The sequence below is a fragment of the Chrysemys picta genome, chromosome 7 (assembly GCF_011386835.1).
Source record: "Chrysemys picta bellii isolate R12L10 chromosome 7, ASM1138683v2, whole genome shotgun sequence".
NCBI classification, from domain to species: Eukaryota; Metazoa; Chordata; order Testudines; family Emydidae; genus Chrysemys; species Chrysemys picta.
This window is the reverse complement of record NC_088797.1, coordinates 17,956,085-17,979,175: the sequence shown is the minus strand read 5'-3', so window position 1 is coordinate 17,979,175 and position 23,091 is coordinate 17,956,085. Positions and strand designations below refer to the sequence as shown.

The window sequence follows — 23,091 nt, the reverse complement described above, 5'->3', positions numbered from 1 at the left end:
GGCCCTCATTCAGCAGGGCACTTAAGCCCATGCTTAACTCCATCTTTGTTCAGCGAAGTGCTTAGCATATGTTTAAGTGCTTTGCTGAATCTGAGCCTTAATGAGGAACTATTTAGAAGCATAAAGCACTCTAGCTAAAGGCAGCAAGCAGCAGCATTTCTGACTAGTAATTTTGACTGTGGCCTTTATCTAGAACATGATATTAATATTGCAAAATGCAACTTGTGTCGTTAAATAACTAATGAACATGACAACATATTTTTCCTCCTTCCATTGTAGCTAATTAACTTGTTTGCAAAAAGATCCCAGGGACACAGCTGTGGCAGCTTTTCTTTATGACACAATAGCTTAAGACAGGGACAACGTGACTTTGTTCCAAGTGCTGTCCAGAAGGCGTGAGAGGATTGCAGATTGGAGAGTAGATTGCTATAGGTAGACATCCTCCAGAATTAAGAGCGCACTTAAAATAAATAGTTGTTCCTTTCAGCTTGGGAATTTTAAAGACCAGTTCATTCCTAGCTGTATTAAGTGGCATCAGATGAGAGATAATGAGGGCTGTGGTCTGTACAGCAGACTTTCCAAGGCAGTGGTGTCAGTGACACAAACTTCATCAGTTTTGGAAAGAATAAATGATATAAAATGATTCTTTTGTGCAATCTTGAAGATTTTCAGAGGCGGTGCAAACTGGACAAGGAACATTCATTTGAAAAGCAGTGTGCTGGACTCTCCCAGCAATCATTTGTATTCTTGCTGCTCATGAGTGGGAGATGATATGCAAATCGGAATAAGCAGAGCGGATCCTGCAGTGAAGTTCCAGTCCTGTAGCCCCTTTTCTCCTCCAATCCTGTATGCGCATCAGGCTCAAGTGGGAGTAAAACATGGTAGGGAAGGAAGTTCTTGAAGCAAAATAATTATAATTAGCAAACATGACTGTGAAAAGGGTGTAAAGTGACTAGGCTGCGATGGGAGTAGGTTATGTTCTATGAAGCTCTGTGATAAGGTATTTTTCTTTTAAAATCAGTCTTTCTTGCACAACAAATGTGAGGCCTGAACTAAAGCCCATTCAGGTCCATAGAGTCTAGCTGACCACAGCGGTCTTTGGATCAGGCCCATGGTAGGTACAGAAACTCAAACACAGGTGACAAATAGTCGTGCTGAAAGTTGCTGTTTGGGCACAGCAGTATCCAGGTCCAATGAACACTTCACAACCTGGGACAAAAACCTAATTATATTTAAAATACTGACTGGGCCAGGGTTCCACTGTCAGACCTTCTTGTGACACTAGCACAATGCAGTTGTGCATGTTTGGGTCTGTGGAAATGCCTGGGAGCCCTCTCTTGTTATAGCCAGATATTGCCCAAAGTGCAGCCTTTTCCTCTGTGTTTTCAACAAAAAGAAGCAGGGTTGGGGCAGGGTAGCAGAGGAGGGGTTGTATGAAAGCCCAGCAAGTCTTTCTTCCCCATTGGTGTATGTAGCATAGGAGGTGTCTGGTTGGTTTGTTTTCTGTGATTTTCTTTAGGAAAACTGCAGTTGCAAACACATATGGAAAGTTATGGGCTTTGTGAAATAACACAGGACAGGGCAGAAATGGGACTCAAACCTCCACTTACTCTTCTTTCCATTCTTCTTAAATTATAAATCGGAGATGGCATGTTTCTGGGGGACTTTGATAAGGCATTTGAAGCTCATTTGGAGGCTATGTTTATGCTTGGCTGGGAAAAAGATCTTATGTTTCAGCCGAACCTCTTCCAAGTAAAACACTAGGTTCTTTTTGACAGCCACAGCTGTGGAAAATGCTGTGTGTTTTCTTCACAGGGGCTTGTGCAAACTTCCTTTTTATTCTGCTTTTGCTTTCTGTGGATGCACACTCCTTGCAATTCACTGTTTTGCCCCCGCCATCCTCCCTGTCAATAATGGTTTCTTGTAGCTTCCATCCAAAAATGTAACTTGGCCCAGCTTTGTTCAAACTCAGGCAGCTCTCAGTCAGCAGCGTACCTGACTCAGGTAGTGGGTTTGTTACAGGCAAGCTGGGGCTTGCCCAAGGTCACACAGCAAGTCAGTGACAGAGCTAGGAATTGAGTGCAGAGGTGAAATGCTTACCTTACTGACAGTGGGAGTTCTCCTGACTCCCAGGCCTGGGGCTGAATCCCAGGACCATCGTTTTCCCCCCAAAACATAGTAAACAGTTTTATTCCTCTGCTGACAACTCAGCTGACATTTAAAAGGAAGCTTTTGCCCATGTTAAAACTCAGTTCAGAGGACATCATTTTGGTTGAACTATATTTGCTTTTAATTGAGTCGGGAGGATCTGTTTGCCAGCAGGTATTGATTATTACTTGACTTGTCTCTTGTTCAGACAAAAGCTGTTTGTTCCCCCAACCTCCTCCAGGTACTCGTCTTTCTGTCCATGTAAAAGATTGTTATCCTTTGACATTCTAGATTTGTATTGCAAAGAGTTGGTGTTATCTTGGATGGGGAATATAAAAGTGGCATTGGTTTGGAGAAAAGGCTCATTTAAAGAGGTGTCTATAGCCATTATGGAGAACAGTGGAAATATTCATGAAAGCTGATTTATTTTGTTTGTAATAATTACGTTGGGCCAAATTGCCACTTACGTGGTTTATTGCTGTCTATGGGGCAGGAAGATTCTGAGAGCATAGACTCATGGAACCTGATTGTTCTGTCTGGCCAGGCTGCAAGGGAAGGGAAGGCCATAAGTAGGGCCCTACTAAATTCACGGTCATGAAAAATGCGTCTCAGACCATGGTGGGGGAGGGATAGCTCAGTGGTTTGAGCATTGGCCTGCTAAACCCAGGGTTGTGAGTTCAATCCTTGAGGGGTCTGCTTAGGGATCTGGGGCAAAATCAGTACTTGGTCCTGCTAGTGAAGGCAGGGGGCTGGACTCAATGACCTTTCAAGGTCCCTTCTAGTTCTAGGAGATAGGATATCTCCATTAATTTATTTATAAATCTGGTCTCCCCACTGCTCTCCAGCTTCCCAGCTCTGAAGGCAGCGCCACCACCAGTAGCAGCGCAGAAATAAGGGTAGCAGTACCACAACCCCCCCCTACAGTAACTTTGCAACCCACCTCCCCCCCCAACTCCTCTTTGGGACAGGATCCCTGCAATTACAACACCGTGAAATTTCAGATTTAAATAGCAGAAATCATGAAATTTATGAGTTTTAAAATCCTCTGGCTGTGAAATTGACTAAAATTGACTGTGAATTTGGTAGGGCCCTAGCTATAAGGTGATATAGTTGTACTACCTCCTGGCTTGCCTCCAATGGTCCCCATGTAATGGCAAGTATTGTTGCCCCAAGTTCCATTGGTAGGGGTCGGATGTTGCATATTGCTATGGGGGAACCAGTGTGAGGTAAGAGACCATCACTAGTTTGCTGTAAGGATCCTCACAGGGTTCTTGTGGGATGGAGACCATGCCATGGGGTAGTTGTCACCTCCCTACCTCTCCACACCTCCAGAGCCTGAGCCTCTTGGAGCACCCCTACAGGAACTTCAGCCATATTGCATGGGAAGGGAGGCCCATGCTTTGACACTCCACCTACCCTGATCTATAGCCTCCATTTAGTTGCTAGTGTGTTATGGAGCAGTAAAATATGCCCTGTTATGAGTTTGTGCAGTTAGGAAGCTAGAACAGTACATTGCCAATGAAAAGCAAATGCTGTGTTTACTCTGCAGTCTCACAGAAGTGTGCTGGTAGGGAGTGTCAAAAGCAAAGCCCAAAGCCATGGCAGATCTCAAAGGCCAGAAAGATTAAATCTAGCACGTGTCCTTTAGGGTTTGGTTTGGATTCCAGCAGCCATCTGAAGAGCCAGTTATATAACAAGGTGTGCTTTAGGTCAAAGCTGTTCCTCCACTCCATTTTTAGCCAGGGATATGGGGTTATTGCTCTCTGGAAAATCAATGGCTCAGAAAGAAAGTCCTTGTAAGTTTATTTTCTTTAACATTGCCTAAAGGGTGGAGGGATATGGGTGGGGATAAACTGTCTGTGCTAATCTGCAGGAATATCAGGCTGTAGTTCAGTATCCCCCAATGATTCCTCTTTCCATCCCCATCCCCGAGTCAGACGATTATAAAGAGCTCTCTCATCACAGACAAGGGCTGGCGAGTTACATTCAGTCGTTTTCTCCCTCCTTGGGCTTCTCTCTCTCTCTACTTCCGTGTTGAAAGGATGCTAAAAAAAAAAATGCTTAGCACAAGAAATGTAGTAGATCAACTTGAGCAGTGTGGGCCATTTCCTAAGCTGGAGTCAATCGGCGCGGCTCCGTTGACGTTAGTGACGCTACATTAATTTACATCAGCTGAGGATCTGGCCCTATGTTCACGTGGGCTGATTAAAGGCACGGAGAGCTAAAGTACTGCTCAACCTGACAAGAACCGCAGGGAAACATTGGGATAAATGCCCAGAAAGGGGGACACCATCAAAAAGCAGAAATTAGTGCGGGATCAAAGACCTAGATTTCAAAGTGCCTAGTGATTTTAGGTGCCCAACTTGAGATGCCTTTAAAGGGACCTGATTTTCTGAAAACCAGGCCCTCTGTGTCCAAACTCTGCACCCCAAGTCACTAGTAAAAATTGTGGCCAGCATCTTTGCCACGAAGAGAATTTCCTCTGAGGTAGATATCCTGGGCAACGTCCAGACCTCATTGGAGTCAATGATAGTCTTGCCATTGACTTCGGGGGGGGCTAGGATTTCAAACTTTGAGTCCAACTGCTTTATGGAAAGCTTAACAGGGGGAAAGGGAGAGAATGCAGGGACTGGGTGGGAGAGCGGTGAATGTGGCTGTGAAGTGAGGGCCACGCCTGGTCATGAGGGGGTGGCTGAGAGGCAGCCAGCTCTCTGCTTACAGATTCAGAGAAAAAAGGAGCTGGCCTGCAAAAACGCAACCCTTGTATTCGTGTTACAGAGCCCCTTGCTGGCTCCTTACCTTACAGAAAATGTCCGGTAGAATGTAATTGAAAATGAAAAGTTTCTTTTAACCAGCCTGTAGAATTTAACACAGAATGATCTTCCAGCGGCGGTTCACAAACTCCTCAACACAAACCCATCCCCTTGTCGCCTCCATTCCTTCCGATCCAGCCTCTCTCCATTGCACCCGATTTACTAAGGGTCCCCCTTACTTTTAGACTTAGGTGTGCCTAGCCCTTGCAGACTGGTGTACTCTGGCTGTCTACCAACTACGGGTGTGAAGATGCTGAGTCAAGGGGAAGCTTAATTCGTGTTAATGGTGGGAATGTTTCCCCATGGCACATGTGATCCTGTTAGGTGCTGAATGCTTTTCTGAGAGCAGCTGAGCCCCTCAGGTTATGTCTACACTGCATCTGGGAGTGAGCCTGCCAGCCTGGGTCCAGAGACTCGCATTAGCGCACTAAAAATAGTAGTGTAGACATTGCAGCTCAGAGTAGAGCCCAGGCGCTCAGGTCGGGGGTGGGGTGGGGCTGGGCCTGGGCCTGAGAGCCCAAACTGCAACGTCAAAGCAATGTCTACACAGCTATTTTTAGTGCACCAGCGTGAGCCCCATTAGCACAAGTCTGTGGACCCAGGCTGGGAGGCTGGCTCCCAGATGCAGTGTTGATGTACCCCAAGTTCCACTGAAGCCAATGGGATGTGAGGTTTCGCACCTCCCAGAGTTGATCCCCTGGCATTCCTTTCTCTGATAGTTTGGTTGCAGCCTATATTTTATTGCCAAGATCATACTGTAATGCTGGTGCTTTGTAGGCAGAGAGCTTTGCTGGCATGTCTTCAGTTTGGAGGGTTTGGTGTGGTTGCAGCATTGGGCTTGAGGTGCAGAAAGGGAGAGGTGTCAGGATCATTGCCTTTGCACCTGTGGGCTGTGGCCTGCTCTCCATCCTTGTGTTAGGAGGTGCTCAGAGCTCCTTTAAGTCCCATTTTAAAACCTTACTTCTCAAAGCCGTCAGCATGGCAGAATGAGTTCGGTCTTTGTATCTAGTGTTCTGTTAGCTGCTTGCTCACTCTGGTAAATGTCATCATCTGTGCATGGGTCCCTGGGAGGTCAGATTGGTTCTGAATAACGCCCTTTGAGGAGGGCTTGAGAAAAATCCTTAAACCTTTAGAAAGTGGCATCAGCGTGGGTCTGTTTGTCCGTGTGTCTCCCCTGCACTCTGGGGCTGGCAGGGGCTCCTCGCTCCTGTTCCACCTAGGGAGCTGCTCACTCAAAAGCAGGTGAGGAGAAAGGGGATCGCTCCATAGCCCTGCCCCCAGGGGAGCAACGTAAAGGCTGGGGTAAAGCACACACCCGCCTGTAAAGGAAGAGATTGTGCTGGCGTGAGGCACAATCTTCCCCAGCGCTGCTCCTGGGCCCGTGTAGTTCCACACTGCGCCCTACGCAGGGCAGTGGCATAAAAGCCAGAATCTGGCCCTTAGTGATTAGCCATATTTCACAGCCCCATTGACAGCAGCATCCGGACCGTTAATATGTAATTCTGCTCTGTAGAGGCAAATCCAGCATCTCTGGCCTTGTCAAGGCAATGTGAAATAAAACATCTGGGTCCTGGAGCGAGCTGATGAAAGGGGACAATGCGACTGAAGGCATAAAGAGAGAGGAGTAGATGGGTTTTTCTTGCCAACACTATTAAAATGATCACACTGTGCCCTCTGATCTTTCATGTTTAAAAATGTGATTGTCGAAGTGAAACAGCTGTAGATGTTTTCCTTGGGACACACAACACCACACAACTCGAGCCACTCTAGTTCCTAGTGGGATGGGCATCCATGTTGTCAAATCCACCATTGCATTTGATGCCAGATAAGGCACCAATTGGAATGGGCATTGGAGATCAAATTCTGTTTCACTTTGATGCAGCACCCCTCCAAGTTAAAGCTGAGGCACATTGGCAGGGTGGTGGAGGGTCGAGCTTGCCTCTGCCCAACCTGCACCTGTTTCTATGGCTAGAGAATTTGAGCCTGGTTCTCAGTTACTCAGTTCCTGCACTTGGGAAGAGGAGGGTTGGGGCCAAGGTGGATCAAGCTACCTTTGTGCTCCCTGTATCCTGGGGCCATGCAAGGGCCTGCCTGCCTGCAGCTCAGAGCTGCTGTAAGCTATGTCCTGTTTCCCTGTGGCTCTGAATGAGACGCTGGAGTGCAGTGCCCTCTGGCCATGCTCTAATGCTGGGGGATAGGGGCAGGGATGGTGTAGAGTTACGCCAGCTCTGTCCTGGCTGTGGAGATGTTCTGTTTAAGGGTTAGTCTCAGTGGCTGACCCCAGCCCCCTTTAAGGGGTGGTATCAAACAGCCGTAGCATAACTGAGAATCCGGCCAATGGTCTCCAGGGCTCTCCAGCCTGCACCGTGCACAAGCACTAACACTAAGTGCAGGAGACTCATTACTATCTCTCTCTTCAGGTGATGAAAACCTACCACATGTACCACGCGGAAAGCATCAGTGCTGAGAGCAAGCTGAAGGAGGCAGAGAAGCAGGAGGAAAAGCAGTTCAACAAGTCTGGGGACATCAGTGTCAACCTGCTGCGGCATGAGGACAGGCCTCAACGCCGGAGCTCTGTCAAGAAGATTGAGAAGATGAAGGAGAAGGTAGGTGGGAGGAATAACGAGCCTCCCGCATGGCTGACTGCTTGGCTGCTGATGGACGCAGTGGTGGATGCCACCTACATGTGCACTGGGCTAGGTGTGCAGACAAAAATCTCCCTGTGGCAAAGGTTTTGGCTCTAGCATTCATCTAGCATTCTCGTGCAACCCTTTCTGCAGCCTTTGAAGAGATCCGGGAGGAAGTCTCCTGCTAGTTCAATGCTTGTGTATAGTTCAGCGAAGAGCAGTCTGGGGATGCTATAAAAAGTCTCTTTATTGCTTGTTAGTAATGGAGATGTGCCAAAGTCAGTAGGCAGCAAGGGTTTGATTCAAAGTCAGGCTGCGACCTTTTAGCAGAAAACGGGGCCTGGGGAACATCATGCAGCACACATCCACAGAGAGGATGAAATACGTAGTTAGGGTCTGATGTGGCCAACCATTAAATATTGCACAGTGCCTCAGCATGGAGGGAGAGTTGAAAAGGGCAGTTGAAAGGGCCTCCAAAAAGTAATGGCTTTGAAAACAAACACAACAAAAGAGGCGGAGGCAGCCAGCATAAACTAGAGCAAATGAAATGCTTATACAGGAGCTAGTCAAACTGTGGCCAGTGGGTCCAACTGATATTTTAATCACACGCAATCGAGGATCTGAGAGATTTTGCCGACTGCTGAGGGAGGGAGCATAGCAGTAAATCTAGACTGCCACGGTAATGCTCTGTCAAGCGGATAGAGAGGACACTGTGCAGGGGAGGGTTATGGTCAGCTTGCAGACTGTATTTCACTGCTTCGTTTTTCATCTCCCAAATCTGTTCTTGTAACAATGAACAGTAGATATCCCAGGATTCATTACATCAGAGACTTGAAGAAGAGGCTTGGATACTCTTTCCACTGGCTGTGAGCTAATGGGGCAGCATTCTGATGGGGCTCTGAAGAAAAATGCAGCCCTTACTACTGGCAAAACCCATTACCTCTTTCTTCTCCAGGCCGCCAAAAACCTTGCATTCTGCAGATTCACAGAATCTCCAAATTATTGTCATTTGGGCATTTTTTCTGATTTTCTTTTTTTGTGAAAATGAAAAGTAGCCTCCCTGGCCAAGAAACCGTTAGTTAGATGTGTGTTTACCCAGCTGTGTATGTTGCACTGGAATATGAGATAGCAGAAAGCCCCTTGCAAGGGTCAGGCATTCTTGTTTAACTTCTTGATTGGAGACCATCCTGAACAAATGCCCTGAACTTGTAGGGGTTCGAATTCTGGATCCCCTTCTGAATTTTGCAGCTTGAACCTTTGGGCCAGATTCCATGGCCAGATGCAACTGTATAAATCTGGAGTGATTCCAGATATACATCAGTGTAATGTGAGTAGAATTTGGCCCTCTAATCTTGACTGATGCCAAATCTTCCATGGATTTGCAGATAAGATAACTGTGCTCTGACTGCATTACGTACATTCAAGTTGAATGCACTTGCTGTGCTGTTGAATGTATCAGGTATATTCAGATGGACTCGCATGTTGTACGTGACACCAGCACAGCAGTGCGCTGTGGGAGACTTGTAGCAAGAGGAAATGGGAACCTCCTGGATAACTTATTTGTGCTTTTTCATTCTATTTTGCTTTTTCAGAGGCAAGCCAAATATTCTGAAAACAAGCTGAAGTGCACTAAAGCCAGGAACGATTATCTGCTGAACCTGGCAGCCACAAATGCAGCCGTCAGTAAATACTACATCCACGATGTCTCTGACCTCATCGATGTAAGTGATCCTTCTCTTTGAATGCATCCGCCCCTCTTCCTGTTGGCGAGTAAGCAGCCGAGTACTGCACACTGATCCTGTAGTTCACCCTGATGTGTGCTGTGGTAATAAAGGGGAGTTGGTTGGCATTTTGAACTCTGGCTAACCTGTAGGTCTTTTACAAACATTACAGTTTTTTTCTCAGCGCTCCCCGTCACATTATACAAGGATAGTGACAGAAGCCCAGTAGTCGTGTTATGGGAGTTGGCCTTCAATATATTTCATGGAGGCCACATGAAAGCAAAGTCATTGATTCATTTTTACTCAACATTTAAACCTCCCTCCTCAACAGTTGACAAAACACTGATTTTTTTTTTTTTGGTAACTATCAATACATATAAATTAGAGCAGGGCACGAGTCAGTCCTCCAAGATGCAAACACCACAAATGTAGACGTTTGGATTTGGAGCCGGGTCTGAACTTAGTGGTCCAGGGCTATCTCTAAGATAAATCTACCAAGTACATATTATTTGAACACTTACAGCATCTTTTACTTCATCGCACAAGAATCTCAAGATTTTGGCTTCAGTGTGCCAGGGTTATGGCTTCAGTAGAAATTTCCAGAGAAATATTTGTGTCTGGATTGGCATCTTCCTATAGCCTGTGGTGGTGGCCTGATATAAAATGGCTAGAATACACTATCACATGTATATGGAGGTTTACAAGGGCATAAATGGTTACAGTGGAATTCACCTCAGTGCAAGAGGGGCTAGAAAAGCTACTGTGCATCACATATAAACTTTTTAATAAGGAGCTTAAGTGATGGATCGGGTCGTACATGGACCTTTTGAGGTGGGGTGAATTTCACCCCTAATGCAGGAACATGACATGGTTGAGTATGTTTTTATAACAAGTTTTAGCATAAAACTGGGCAAACTTTTATTTAAAACAGAAATGAGTACTGAGATTGTCCGCTGAATTTCTTCATCCTGTGTTACAGACTAGATGGTCATAGTGGTCTCATCTGGCCTATCTAAGAATCTGTATTTAAAATGGATGAAAGAAAAACCTCTTGAAAATTAGGCATCTCAAATGGTTCTTTATTATGGAAGTTAGACATTGAAAAACCTAATTGTCCTCACTCAATCCATAGCACAATATCCATTGATTTCAGTGAGAGCAGGTTTGGGCCATGTGTCCCTGCCCTACCAGTTCAGCATTGTTCCCCATTATAGGCGGCAAACACCTATGGCTGGGCCCAGATCCCAATTCAGAAAAGTGCTTGAGTAGGTGCTTGAGTCTCATGCTTTCCTGAATTGAAGTCGTAGTGCTTACAGTTGTGAATAGCCCCATTGCAGTCATTACTCGTGGATGCAAGCCGAGTAGTAAGGATCAGATCGTATATATTTGCTTGTGTTTCATGTTGTGTACTTTTAAGTGATTCAAGAAATAGGACTTCCATCACTTCCTTTGGGAGATAATATCACAGCTTCATAGTTCTTACCATAAGGAATTGCCTCCTGCTAGTCAGTTTTAACTTGCTTAAGTTGCAGCAATGGTCATATAAATAATACTGATCTATCTGTGCGTACTGAGTATTTGTCCTGGTTTAAATGTCACTAAAATGCATTATTTAAAAAACCATGGGCGTGTTAATCTCTTTTAATGAATCTACAGATCGTATTTATTGGTTTAGTTAGTAATTTAAAGGGAGGTTTGAGGTAAGACCCACAGGAATTTTAAGATCTTAGTTTGATAGAAATGTTATTGGGTACAATTTTTGAGGCTCTTTTTCCTCTTGGTTGTGTTTATTCACATTAAAAAACAAACAAACAAAAATCCCTTGCCAATGGAAACACACGAACAAACGGATATGAAGCTGCCTTACTGATTTGCCCTTTTGGTTTCTGTTTTTTTTATTTTATTATTTTTTATTATTTTTATTTATTTTTTAATGAGTGACTTTTGTTTTGCTGGAGAGTTGCTGAATTCCAGTTTAGCTTGAGTTGTTTTTATGTTGTTCCTCCCAAGTTTATTTCCTTGCTGACACTTCCATTGCAGTCAGCAGATGGCTTTTCTTCCTCACTCCAGGAATCCCTTCAGGGGACTTTAACTAAAGCATCTTTGACTCTGTACAACTATATGCGCCTAATTATATATTCTGATTGCCAAAGAAAACAAAGTATCGTTAAGGATGCACGAGCTGTTCATGGGTGTCCTAATTTCAAATCCCCCAGGAGAAGAGCAGTTTATTTGAACAGGCTTTTGTACAAATCCAGTGTGTTTCACAGGAGCACTGGAGGGGAGATTTCCGTACACCCCAGAATAAAGGGATCCCATTCACTGCACCACACAATAAGGGCAGTGAAAAGAAAGATTTATTTTTCATACTTGTCCAGTACTAGCAACAGCAGGACTTTCAACCCCATGCGTGTAACTGATACAAGAAAAAACTCAGTGCTGCGTGTTATTGTTACAGTTACTGATTTGTATCTGGATTTCTATCATTAGCCCAATGTATAGTTGGTCTCTCTCTCTCTCTGACACTCACTCACTCACACACTCTCTCTCTCTCTTCATCCACCACTTAAATGTAGCCACTTATGGGGTGGAGATCAGCTGTTATTTAACAGCATGGGGCTGTGCTGCACAACTGCGTTGTATATGAAAAGTGAAATTCACCCGGTGCAGAGAGCCAGCACAAAGCCTATGCACCCTAATTTGAAGGGCCTACCTGGAGCTTGAGTGGTGCATAGCCTTTAGGCCTGGCCTCTCTGCAGGGGTGAGTTTTGCCTGAAGAGAGGAAGAATACCGTATTCAAGTGAGAATTAAATCTGAGCAAAGGGCCTAAGAGCAGACTGACATTCTTGAAAGGGCTTAAGCTTGATGTATTGCAGTTATGATTCTACTTCCAGCTGCTCCACCCAGCGTCACCAAGAGCGATGATTAATGATGTAAAGGGTTTTCTCTCTAGAACATAATAGGGGTTATAGAAGGGCTCCTACAGGCATTTCATATCCAGCACAAATTGCCATTTAGAGTTTTATGACTTGTACGCATGTCTGAACCATCAGATCACTGGAACATTCAGCAGCATTTAAAAAAAAAAAAAAAAAGATCCTGGATGGGTAAATGTCATCTGTTAGGCCCAGCCTTTACATTTCTCATGTTATCAGCACCAAAGCAGAATCACAACTATACTGCCTGCTAAAGAGTTGTCTCCATTTTGGTGAGATACAGGGTCTCAGCTGCTTGGAGAAAGGGGAGTTCTTTCGGAGCATTGGATTGTAATGAGGAAATTAAAACTTGATCAGAGTAGTCATGAATTAGCACACATGACTGTCCCTTGTTTTGCCTCAAGTGGGCTTTGCTCCATCCTTCCTGGTGGGGGTAGGGATTTACAACAGAGAGAAAGGCATGTTGTTAGACTTTCATTTAAAGAGTGTCCTTGTGCAAATTCCTCCAAAGAAGCATGGATGTATTTTAGGACTCCTGGGTTCTTTTTTTTTGGTTCTGTTACTGATTCATTGCATGATCTGGATTAACCTCTGATGGTAAAATGTGGATAACGCTATTGATATACCTTTGCTGGGGTTTGTGGGAAGTATTTGTAAAGCATTTTGAGGTAGTCAGATGAAATATGTCGTAGGACTTAGTAGGTGGTAATATGTGGAAATACAAATGCATATGTCCTTTCTGAATCTCCTCTACTGCATCTAGATATTAAAGTGATGGGTGTGTTTGTCATATCTAAGACAGACAGCTAGATAGATAGGTAAAGGGGCAGTATTCTTAACAACCTGCCATTCAGAAAAATGAGTACATCAGGCAGTTTAATGTTGCACTCTATTGCCGAGTTGTATGGGCACTAGAAAACTTAGCTGATGGCATTGCCATTTGTCACACAGTCAAATAATGCCTAGTCAAGCAGGGAAACAGAGATGCCAGTCAAAGTTATAGTGCTAAAAGTCCTCAAGCAAAGCGATTTGCTTCCATCAAAGCAAAATGTTTGGTGTTGCAAATATGTCAAGAGAGCACAAGCCCGAAAAAGAAGAAAAATAAAAGACCCTCTAGCTGGGGCACAGGAACAGGAAAACAGTTTCTTTCCTCTGCTATGGCAAGAGTTTAAAAGCAGCGTGTGGAAGATGTAGGATGAGGAGCTATTGCTATTGCTGAGTCTCAGGCCTGTCATCGGAGAAATTAGAGTAGCGGTCTTCCTCCTTAACGAGGGACTAAGGTCTAGTGGTTAGAGCGGCAGATGGATAGTGTTAGGACTCCTGGGTTTTATTCTCAAATTTGTAACTGATTCATTCTGTGACTTTGAACAAGTCACCCAGAGCTTGATTTTGCAACATGGCCTTTCATTTTGCAGGGCCACATCATTGCACCCCCAATTAATTGCATGCACCAGTGGTAGCATAGGCTAACTACCAAATGGTGCCCTGAATCAGGAAGTTAAATAGGTAGGCCACAAATTTATAAGCATAGGCTAGGTGCCTAAATCCACATATAGGCTCCTAACTAAAAATGGGCCTGAGGTTCAGAGGTGCTGAAGTCACCAGGAGATACAGATGCTCAATTCCTCTGAAAATCAGCCCATTTTTATGTAGGCACCCAGGGTAAGCATTTACAGCCAAAATTGCCATAATTTCTACCCACCGTTAATTGCCTGGGCATAACTGTGCCTACAAAATCAGAAGCCAGGTCTCTCTCTCTCTCTCTCTCTCTCTCTCTCTCTCTCTCTCTCTCTCTCTCTCTCACACTGGGCTTCATTTCCCCCCATGTTTATAAGGGGATATTATCTCCCAGATGGCAGATCCTCATCTGGTTTAATCAGTCTGACTCTGTTGACTTTAATGGCGAGGCCCCCATTTGCACAAGTTGAGGCTCTATCAGAGAGCATATTTGTTCCCTAATCCCTCTATTTTTCTGTGGTTGGCATTGTTCTTTCCAAATACTATGACACCCTGTTGTACCTCCGCCCCCAGCTTCAAGAGATCTTCCTGGCTTTCCCCTCTTCCCAGGAATTTCACAAATAAATCACTGCTTCCAGATTGAGCCAGAAACATACAAATGATGGGGAAAAGGAAGAGACGAGAATCATAGCAGTCCAGGTTCTGATCTCAGTTATCTGGCTTATGTTAAGAATTACTTGGATTTACACCAGTGAAGCTGAGATCAGAACTGGATCCAACATGATTTTTCTTCTCTCCTGTTTTTTTTTTTTTTCATTTGAAGGAAGTGACACTTGGCATCAGCTCCTCTGAGTCCCAGCACCCCACTTAGCTTGCTGGCCTGGATCTCAGGCACTCTGTCAAATGGCAGACTGAGAACCAGGCATGGGTCGTGGGTACTGTATGCAAAGTGCAGCTTTAAGAGAGCCGTCACACGTAGCGTTTTCTGTAACTCAAAAGTAGCCCTCTCTGAGTTGCAGGTGCCTTCACTTCAGCTTGATAGACTTCATGTATCCAACTAAGAGATCTCATTGCTTCAGGGGGTTTCAAATAAAGCATAGCAATAAAAAGAATAAACAGCGTCTATCACGGGGAATTAGACTTTCTCAAAAGGCGCAGTGCAGTTCTTGACAGCCTTTACTTCCCAGCCTGCTGTGTCCGTATTATTCAGTTTCCCGCTGAGGAGGCAATTCTGCAGTGCCACTGGCAATCCCAGCACCTGATCCAGTCACTTTCTCCGCCACTGGGGGTGGGGGAGGAAAAAAAAAATCTTTTCTGTGAAAGAAAAATGAAGAAGACTTTGCCAGGCGGTACTAGAGAGAAACCTTCCTCTCCACTCCAGTCCCTGAATGCCAGTTTAGGGAGCTGTGTACTGAGGAAATATATGCACCCCGAGTCCGTACAACTGAGTATTCATTCACAATGCAAAAAGTAAACAGTAAGGAATGTATCCTGCATCATTCCATACACACAATGAATGGTTATGAAGGACTTTTCTTTTTGAAGAAAAAAAGCTAGTCTCTAGATAAGCTTCAAAACATGATCTGAATGTAAGCAAAGTAGCAATGGGTGCCAGAGTTTGCAGAGAGCCTGAAACAATAGCCCTGAAGTATGAAGTGCTCATTCATTTCAGAGGGCACTAGCTCAGATGGTAAGGGTGAAACTTTAAAGGACCACATTAACTATTTTGCTATAAGAAAGGCGAGGAAGGATCATATTATGAAGATCCACCACAACATTTCCCAAGGTGTGAGGTGAGCCCCTGTAATGTGCAAAGGATTATCCGGGGATAGAGGATGGGTGCAGAAGATGTATACGTTTAACAACAAGTGGTTTAAAAACACGTGGTTGCGTTGCAGAGGTGTGCAGCTGGTTTCATTTTCCCCAAGGTGGGCTCTTCTCCGAAAAGTTTTGGGAATTATTGGGCTCAAAGTATTTTCCCTGATAGGTATTTTCTGTGATAGGGTCATCTGGACATTGCTTTTGTGAAGGTTTGATCAGGTAACATAGAATAGTCTAGATTTGAATTAGATACAGTGATGTGGCTGGAGCTGTTTTTAGTCTGACATTACATAACATCCCCAGGCTAATCTATCTATTTTTTTAATGCAGTGAACGAGGCACGTACAGATGTGAATAATTGGCCATAATGGTCAGTTAGGTAAATTAGTACCTTTATGAATAATAATCTTTAGGCTTAGGCTGAATTTTGCCCTTAGTTATATCCTTGGAGATTCACTGGACCAAATTCAGCCCTGGTTTAAGTGTACAACCAGGGTTTGGCCCCTTGTGTTCAGTGAGGTTGCAGGGATATTAAGAGGGCAAGATTAGGCCCTTTGGCATTTAAATAATGAAACTCAAACATCTGAAACAAATCCTGTATGATAAATAATCCCATGGATCATAGGGCTGGATTCTGCCGTGTGTGCTCGTGTTGACTGGTACCTTACTATGTGATGGAAAATGTCTGTAGATCCCCTGGATTATTCCTCAGCCAGTTAATTGTTCTCTACAGAAAAATCTTCAGGGCTGGAAGTCCAAGTTTCAGTAATTCACTTGATAGGATCCCTGCCTGTTCCCTTGGAAAACTGTACCACAGTCTAATAATTTCTTCCTATTTTCTTTCCAAGAGAGCAAAGGGATGCTGCCTTCGTATGTCAACACAGCAATCCTTGGAGGCTTAAAGGTTCAGTACACTGATAACAAGGTCGTAATAATCCCTTAGCTGCGTGCACAGCACCTTCCTGTTAGTTAAAATGGAGCCTACTGACTGCTCTGTGCTGACCACAGAAGCTGATGTTTTGTTTGTGGCCATGGGGATTATCCAACCCTTACTTTGGTTGGGATGATCTTTTTTGCTGTGGGGTGGCTTAAACTATTCCAAGCCGTGGCTTTAAATTGATGGCTTCTTGCTAGGTATTTCTTGAACATTATCGGATGGGGAAGTTTGTGGTTGAGCTGTTTAACTCCTATTCTAGACTGTGGCTACCAAGGCTAAACTGGGCATGCAGAACTGGGAGGAAATATTCAAGAAAGATAAAATGTATTAACAAAGAAGCTTTGTGTCCTTAAAAATGTTCATGTGTGTTCCCTGTGACAGGGCTGTTCTTGAAATGTGGTGCTTTTGTACAATTGTTCTCTCCCCCCTCCCCCTCTGTCCTGATACACATGACAGACATTTGTATAGAGTATTACTTTGTGGTGATGGTGATAGAGAGTAAGTTCAAGAGACCCTCAGATACTGCAGCAGTGAGGGACATATAAGGACCTAGACAAATAGGTCTGTTTCTCTCTCTCTCTCTGCGCAAGTCTTTCCTAAATTCTGATAAAACCATCTCTTGTGAGTTTTACATTTCCAAAGGAAAAGAACAGGTAGCTTCATATGCATCGTCATGGAATGCTGCATTGGTTATAGGGTTCTACTAGTAGGCATAGAATCTGTGCTCCAATGCAGATCCCAGGATGAAGATATGAGAGCTGAGGACAAAGCATACCTAGTGGAGGGGATCAGCTATGGAACGCTTCTCCAGAGTTGCTCAGGCAAATCCAGAGTTGGGCCATCTTTAGCAAACATTGCAAAGCCGTACTCTTTGAGAAGGCTTTTCCACCGTAAGTAATGCTCGCAATAAGAACAGCCTCCTCTATTCCCAAACACTTACCAACCAGAAAAACTCTATTCTAAGCAGCTTTGACCCCAAAAGGGAGATGTGCCAGAGACTCCATGAAGTCCACTATTGATTTTACTTGGAATATGCTCAGATACCATGGTGATGGGCAGCAGTATAAAACCCATGGACAGATAGGCAAATGGATGGAGGTGGGGCCAGTTACTTGGATTTATTTGATGTAACTGAGAGCAGAATCCAACATAAGATCTTTAAATAGAACTCAGAACCGTCTAGTTCCAGCCCTGTGCTTCATCCAGTACTTTCTCTGGCACCATTTTCTCTTTCTTCAGCTTTCTCAAAATTCACAGATACGAGTTCTCAATCAAGAGCCTCTTTTTAATGTTTCCCAACACTCTGAGAATGTGCAATTTGTTCCTGTGCAAAGGGCCAGCAAAAGACCTGTGCACCACTTAGGTCCTGAATAAACCCTGTAGATGGCGTGAAGGCCTTGAGCTGGTCCAGTTTTCATCTCCAGAGAAAGCAATTTTGCATTAAATTTGGCCAACGTTGAAATCCTATGAAATTGGGGCAATTTCACTGAAATTTTGTGAATTCAGATCTTTTGAAGGAGAAATAGTATCTATTCTAAATATGCTGCCCAGCTCTCTTCCTGTCCACGCAGGAAAGTGCAGAGCTCTGTTGTGATGCACTGCAGCATTTTGCTGTGAGAAGTTACAAACAAGCCAGTTTGGTAGGTGATGCTGGTAATCATGCCTAGCTGTTTTCTGTAGCACTTTTCATCAGCAGAGCTCTAGGCGCTTTTACAGAGGAGGTAAGTATTATTATCCCCATTTTATATGGGGAAACTGAGGAACAGAGAAGGGATGTCGCTTGCCCAAGGCACCATGGGCTGTGAACATTGATTGGGGCCTCTGTGCACAGCTGACAAATTAACAGTAACTACTCATGTGTCAAAGTGCTTTCATTTCCCATTACATGTCAAGCCAATGCCCTTAATAATGAGAAGATGGTTTTGATCTGTGTCCAGAGCATATTAATAAATTAGTTAGAAATAAAACGTAGACCTCTTCATTTTTGCAAGCTCTTGTTTAATAATGTGGCCAAAGTGCACATATTTTCTTTTGCCAAAGTTGGCAGCTTCCTTGCTTGGAAAGCTCATACACTGGTCCTATTTGCCAATTCTTTTCTGTGTGCGCTGGTTCAGGAAAATCATGGAGCCTGTAAACCATTATTGTATGAAGACCATGAGAGAGATTTTGCTTGACTGCCCTTGTTACCTTGAAGAGCAGGGCCGGCTCCAGGCACCAGCCCACCAAGCATGTCCTTGGGGCGGCGCCTGGAGGGGGGCGGCGGGGCCCTGGCCGGGCTCGCCGCCCTCCCCCCGGCGCTCTGGCCGGTCGGGGAGAGCGGAGAGCCGCGGCTGGGCTCTCCACCCTGCTCCCAGCGCTCTGGCCACTGGGGAGAGTGGAGAGCCCCGGCCGGGCTCGCCGCCCTCCTCCCGGCGCTCTGGCCACCAGGGGCTCACCGCCCTCCCCCCCCGGTGCTCCGGCCGGTCGGGGATTGCGGGCCCGTGGCCGGGCTCGGCGCCCTCCCCTGCCACGCGGGGGGTGGCTTGGACGGCAAAAAAGCCAGAGCTGGCCCTGTTGAAGAGTGGTGGTAGTTTCCCTCAGAACAAAATATGCCACTTCTCGACAACTTCTAGTCAATCCCCCAGTAGGCAGAATTGAAAGGACAGCCCCGAATTCACCAAATCCCTTCAAGGAATAATCCACCAATGAATTCAGTTTAAAAAAAAAAAAAAGGAAAAGCTAAGAAAACCTGCATATATTGGAGGTTGCTGCAGAGACGTTAGGGAAAAGAATGAAATCTAGGTTAAAATCCTTCAGAGAAGAACTACTCCAGAGACCACAGAGTTAATTAACTGTAGCTGGATTTTAAAAAGGGATGGGTAGTTTTAAGGCAAGTAATATTTGTTATGTAAGATAAAGATATTCAGTTCATGCTGTGAAGCATTAATTCGATGACTGCAGGGCTGAGGAAAGATCTCATCCCCTATTCCCTGCCCCTCACACATCACCACACATGTGGCTGGGAGCACAATAGGTAGTTTTTAACATATCCTTTGAAGTATCAGGTATTGGCTACTGCCTCAGGCACAATACTGAACTTGATGGACCCGTAGTTCCTATGGGGAAGAGAATACTGGAATTAATTGGCGTCCAAGGTTCCAATCCCAGTGACTTTTTAGAGGGTGGTACGGTCAGGTCCTATGTCTGGGGTGAAAACCTTACACACTGAGTTCTGGGGGAAAAAGGCGATAGCTTAGTGTTCTGTGTCTACCTTATCTTGCATCACAACACAGGTATTCCGATTCCTAGCTTCAAATAAGAAAATTCTCAAGTCCCCAGTTAACATGTTATGACTGTAAATATTCCATGAAAGTAATAGGGGTGGTTTTGATGCGTGTCAGAAACCTGGGCCGTCTCCTAGAGAATCCATAAGTGGATCAGGACTGTAGGTTGTGCCTTGGGCCGTATCAGGATATACTGAAACCTGAACTGCCTCTCCACAGGCAGCCATCCCATTACAGTGCAAATGTAAAGTTCCAGATCATCCTGAAGGTCTGGAACATAGACTGAAGCTAAAATAGCCAAGCCCTTGGCAGATACCTCCTGGGGATGCTCCCATACTTGGACAGTCAACAACTTCTAAATTTTGTTCTGCAGCGCATAGCCTTTGCCTCATGTGTTTGATGCTGTGTCACAGTCAGACATTTTGACGTGTCACCACGTGGTGAAGTTGTATGGGCCCCAAAGGGTTTTCAGGATGCTTTCAATGTCCTGTCAGGCTAGCTGGCAAGGGGCAGGAACAACCCATCGAAATTGGAATCCAGAAAATTGGGAAGGGAGGTGACCGGTTGCTAAGGCACAGTGAGCATACTTCAAAAGACCAGTCCAGTTTCAAAGAGATTCCTTATTTAAAATTGGGATCTGGTAAAAATCTCTAGAACTGGGATAGACTTTGGGATTGTGCCCATTGTAATTAAATTACAGCAGGTGTTCATAGCACTCTGAAGAATCTGTTCATTCTCAGGCAGATGGACGAGCAGAACAATTTACGGTTATTTTTGCTCTCGGAGAAAATCGCCTTCGCTACTTCCTGGAGGAAATGTTTTGCCTCCTCACTACTGAAGTGGCTCAGAGGTTTATCTTGGTTTAAAGGCAGCTTCATCTAGCGGATTGACATGAAGTGGGAAGCCAGTAAGCCTTAAATTTAATGCTAGCGTTGCCTGCAGACTCGTGGTGTGTGGGCGACTTGCTAACCTTTCTGCCTCAGTTTTCTCATAAGTGCTCAGGTATCGAAGTGACAGGTACCTTAGAAGTATCTTGGCTGGATAGCTAAATCTGAAAATATTGGGCTAATCATCGTTGCAAAAACTTTGGGATATAGAGAGGTTAGTGTTTCTCCATCTCTTTGAAAAGTATAAAGACCTATATACATGGTAAGTATTATTATCCACATCAAAATACCATGATGGCTGGTTCGCTACAAATAGCTAGCAATGGGGAATAATTTTCATCAGTGAGGGAGGACTGTGTTATTTACTATGCCTCCTCGCTTCCTTTCTGAGGAAGTATCTATGGCAGCTAAACCAGTATCTCTTCAATCCTATCAGTGTATTAGAACTTCCCACGCTGGCAAATCCACCCTTCGATCACGTACTGCAGTAAGCAGAACAGCTTGTTGTGGTCAGACATTTTGACTGCATTTATCACAATTGGGCTGGAATATCCTGTGCAATGTTTATTGTGATGTCCCCTCTCCATTCAGGAAAAACACAAACATTGGCTATAGAAATGTTATTAGTCTGTCTTCTGTATTTGTTATAGATCAACACAATTATTCCTTAAAAATTATTTTTTGTAACATTAACACTTTCCATTCTATGTCACCATCCATCAAAGGATCTCAAGCAATTGCATACATTTATTACAAGTGTTTGCAGAGCACCAGTGCCTACAGGTTACAAAGGGAGGTTGTGGCATCCCTTGGAGGCTTTTAATAGGGGGTTGTCTAACCTGTTATTAGGGATGGCCTCTAGGTATATCTGGTCCTGTCTCAGCATGGGGGGATGGACTAGATGACTTCCAGCTCCGTATTTCTATGATTCTATCATTGTGATAGCACAGTGCAAGTATTAACTTTACAAACATTACAGTAAGCCATATTACAGCCATGTTAGGTATTTTAGACCTATTTTACAGATAGGGAATCTGAGGCACAGGTGGTTCAGTGATTTGTCCAAGGTTACCCAGTAAATCATTGACATAGATGGGAATAGAACCAAGGAGTCCTGCCTCCCTCCCCAAATGGAAAAGTCCCATAGAATTTAATACAACAATACTAAACTTTCTATGGGTTTTTTAGTCATCCCATAAAATTCTATACCTGCTTCAAAACGCCTATAGAAAGAATCTCCTTTTCTATTAAATTCTGTAGGTTTGTAGGGTTATTTATCTAGTACTCTATAACATTTCTGTAGACCCTTTAATTGCTATCGGTATTAAATGCTATAGGGCACTTCCATGTGGGCCACTCGCCTGCCTTCACTACTAAGCCACACTCCTTCCCTATCGCGAGCAAAAGGTCTAGTTCATTCTGCTGGGAGCAATTTGTTTGATAGCGTGGATACAACTATTCGTAATATGTTCAAATACAAGAATAGGAGAATGGAGCAACTGAGCTTTGCAGAGAGATCTACCTGTGCCATAAAATAGAGCAGTTCCTCTGTGTGCAGGTGAAGAATGTTTTAAGGTCATTGATTATTAACAAAGGAGTTCAGGCTCAAATATTTGCTGTCCGCTGAAAGTTGGTTTTATTCTTAAAATTCTACTCCCTCTTTTGTTCTGTTGGCGCAACTTGTGTGCCTGTGCCATGACCAATGGGACTAATTCTTCTTAAGTTAGGGGCCAGCCAACCGCTTAAAACCATGTTCACATTAATTGTGACCATCTGGCCATTTGTGTCACAATGGGAGCTGAGTTCTTTTGAAAACCTGTCCCTCGTTTTGGTGCCCAAGTGAAGAAGGCTGAGGAAAGATGGCCCCGTGAGTAGGGTGCTCGTCTAGGACTCATGAGACCTGAGTGCAGTTCCCTGCCCCATCACTGGTTTCCTGTGAGACACTAAAGCTGTACCTATCTCTGTACCGCCACACGGGCTATGCGGAGTGTGGATTGCAGAGTGCACCTGAATGCCTTGTGTGGATGCTGCTGGTGTGAGCTAAAAGGTACCTTGCTCATATTACCATAGAGCTCTTTGTCAAACAGGACTACCTTAACTGTACCTTTTAGTTCATGCCAGCAACATCCACACAGGGCAGTTACATTGCAACCTTTTGGTGTGCTCTGCAGTTCATACTCCCACAGTCTGTGCTGCAGTGCAACCTAGAAAGGCCCTTAATCTCTCTCTGCCTCAGTTCCCCTCTGTGAAATGGGGATAGTAGCACTTCCCTACCTCACAGGGATGTTGTCAGGATAAGTAAAGATTCTGAGGTGCTTAAATACTATGGTAATTGGTGCCATAGAGAGAGAGAAGTGGGAGCTGAGCTCTTTTCAAACTTTGGCCCCAATCATGTGAGCAGAGCACTTGAAAATCTGCCCCTGAGCTCTTCTGAAAACCTAAGTTTATTGTATAACATTTTAAAATACACAAGAGCCTGA

General features: G+C 44.6%; 1 protein-coding gene across 5 annotated transcripts in view; it reads left to right on the top strand.

Annotated features, from left to right (window-relative positions):
- Positions 1-23,091, top strand: part of SRGAP3 (SLIT-ROBO Rho GTPase activating protein 3) — a 220,478-nt gene that overhangs the window by 150,946 nt on the left and 46,441 nt on the right. For all 5 annotated transcript variants that reach the window (XM_005288493.5, XM_005288492.5, XM_065550842.1 and 2 more), the window contains 2 exons: positions 7,382-7,567; positions 9,181-9,309. In XM_005288493.5, the coding sequence (XP_005288550.1) occupies positions 7,382-7,567; positions 9,181-9,309 (315 nt within the window). The remainder of the gene's footprint in view (positions 1-7,381; positions 7,568-9,180; positions 9,310-23,091) is intronic.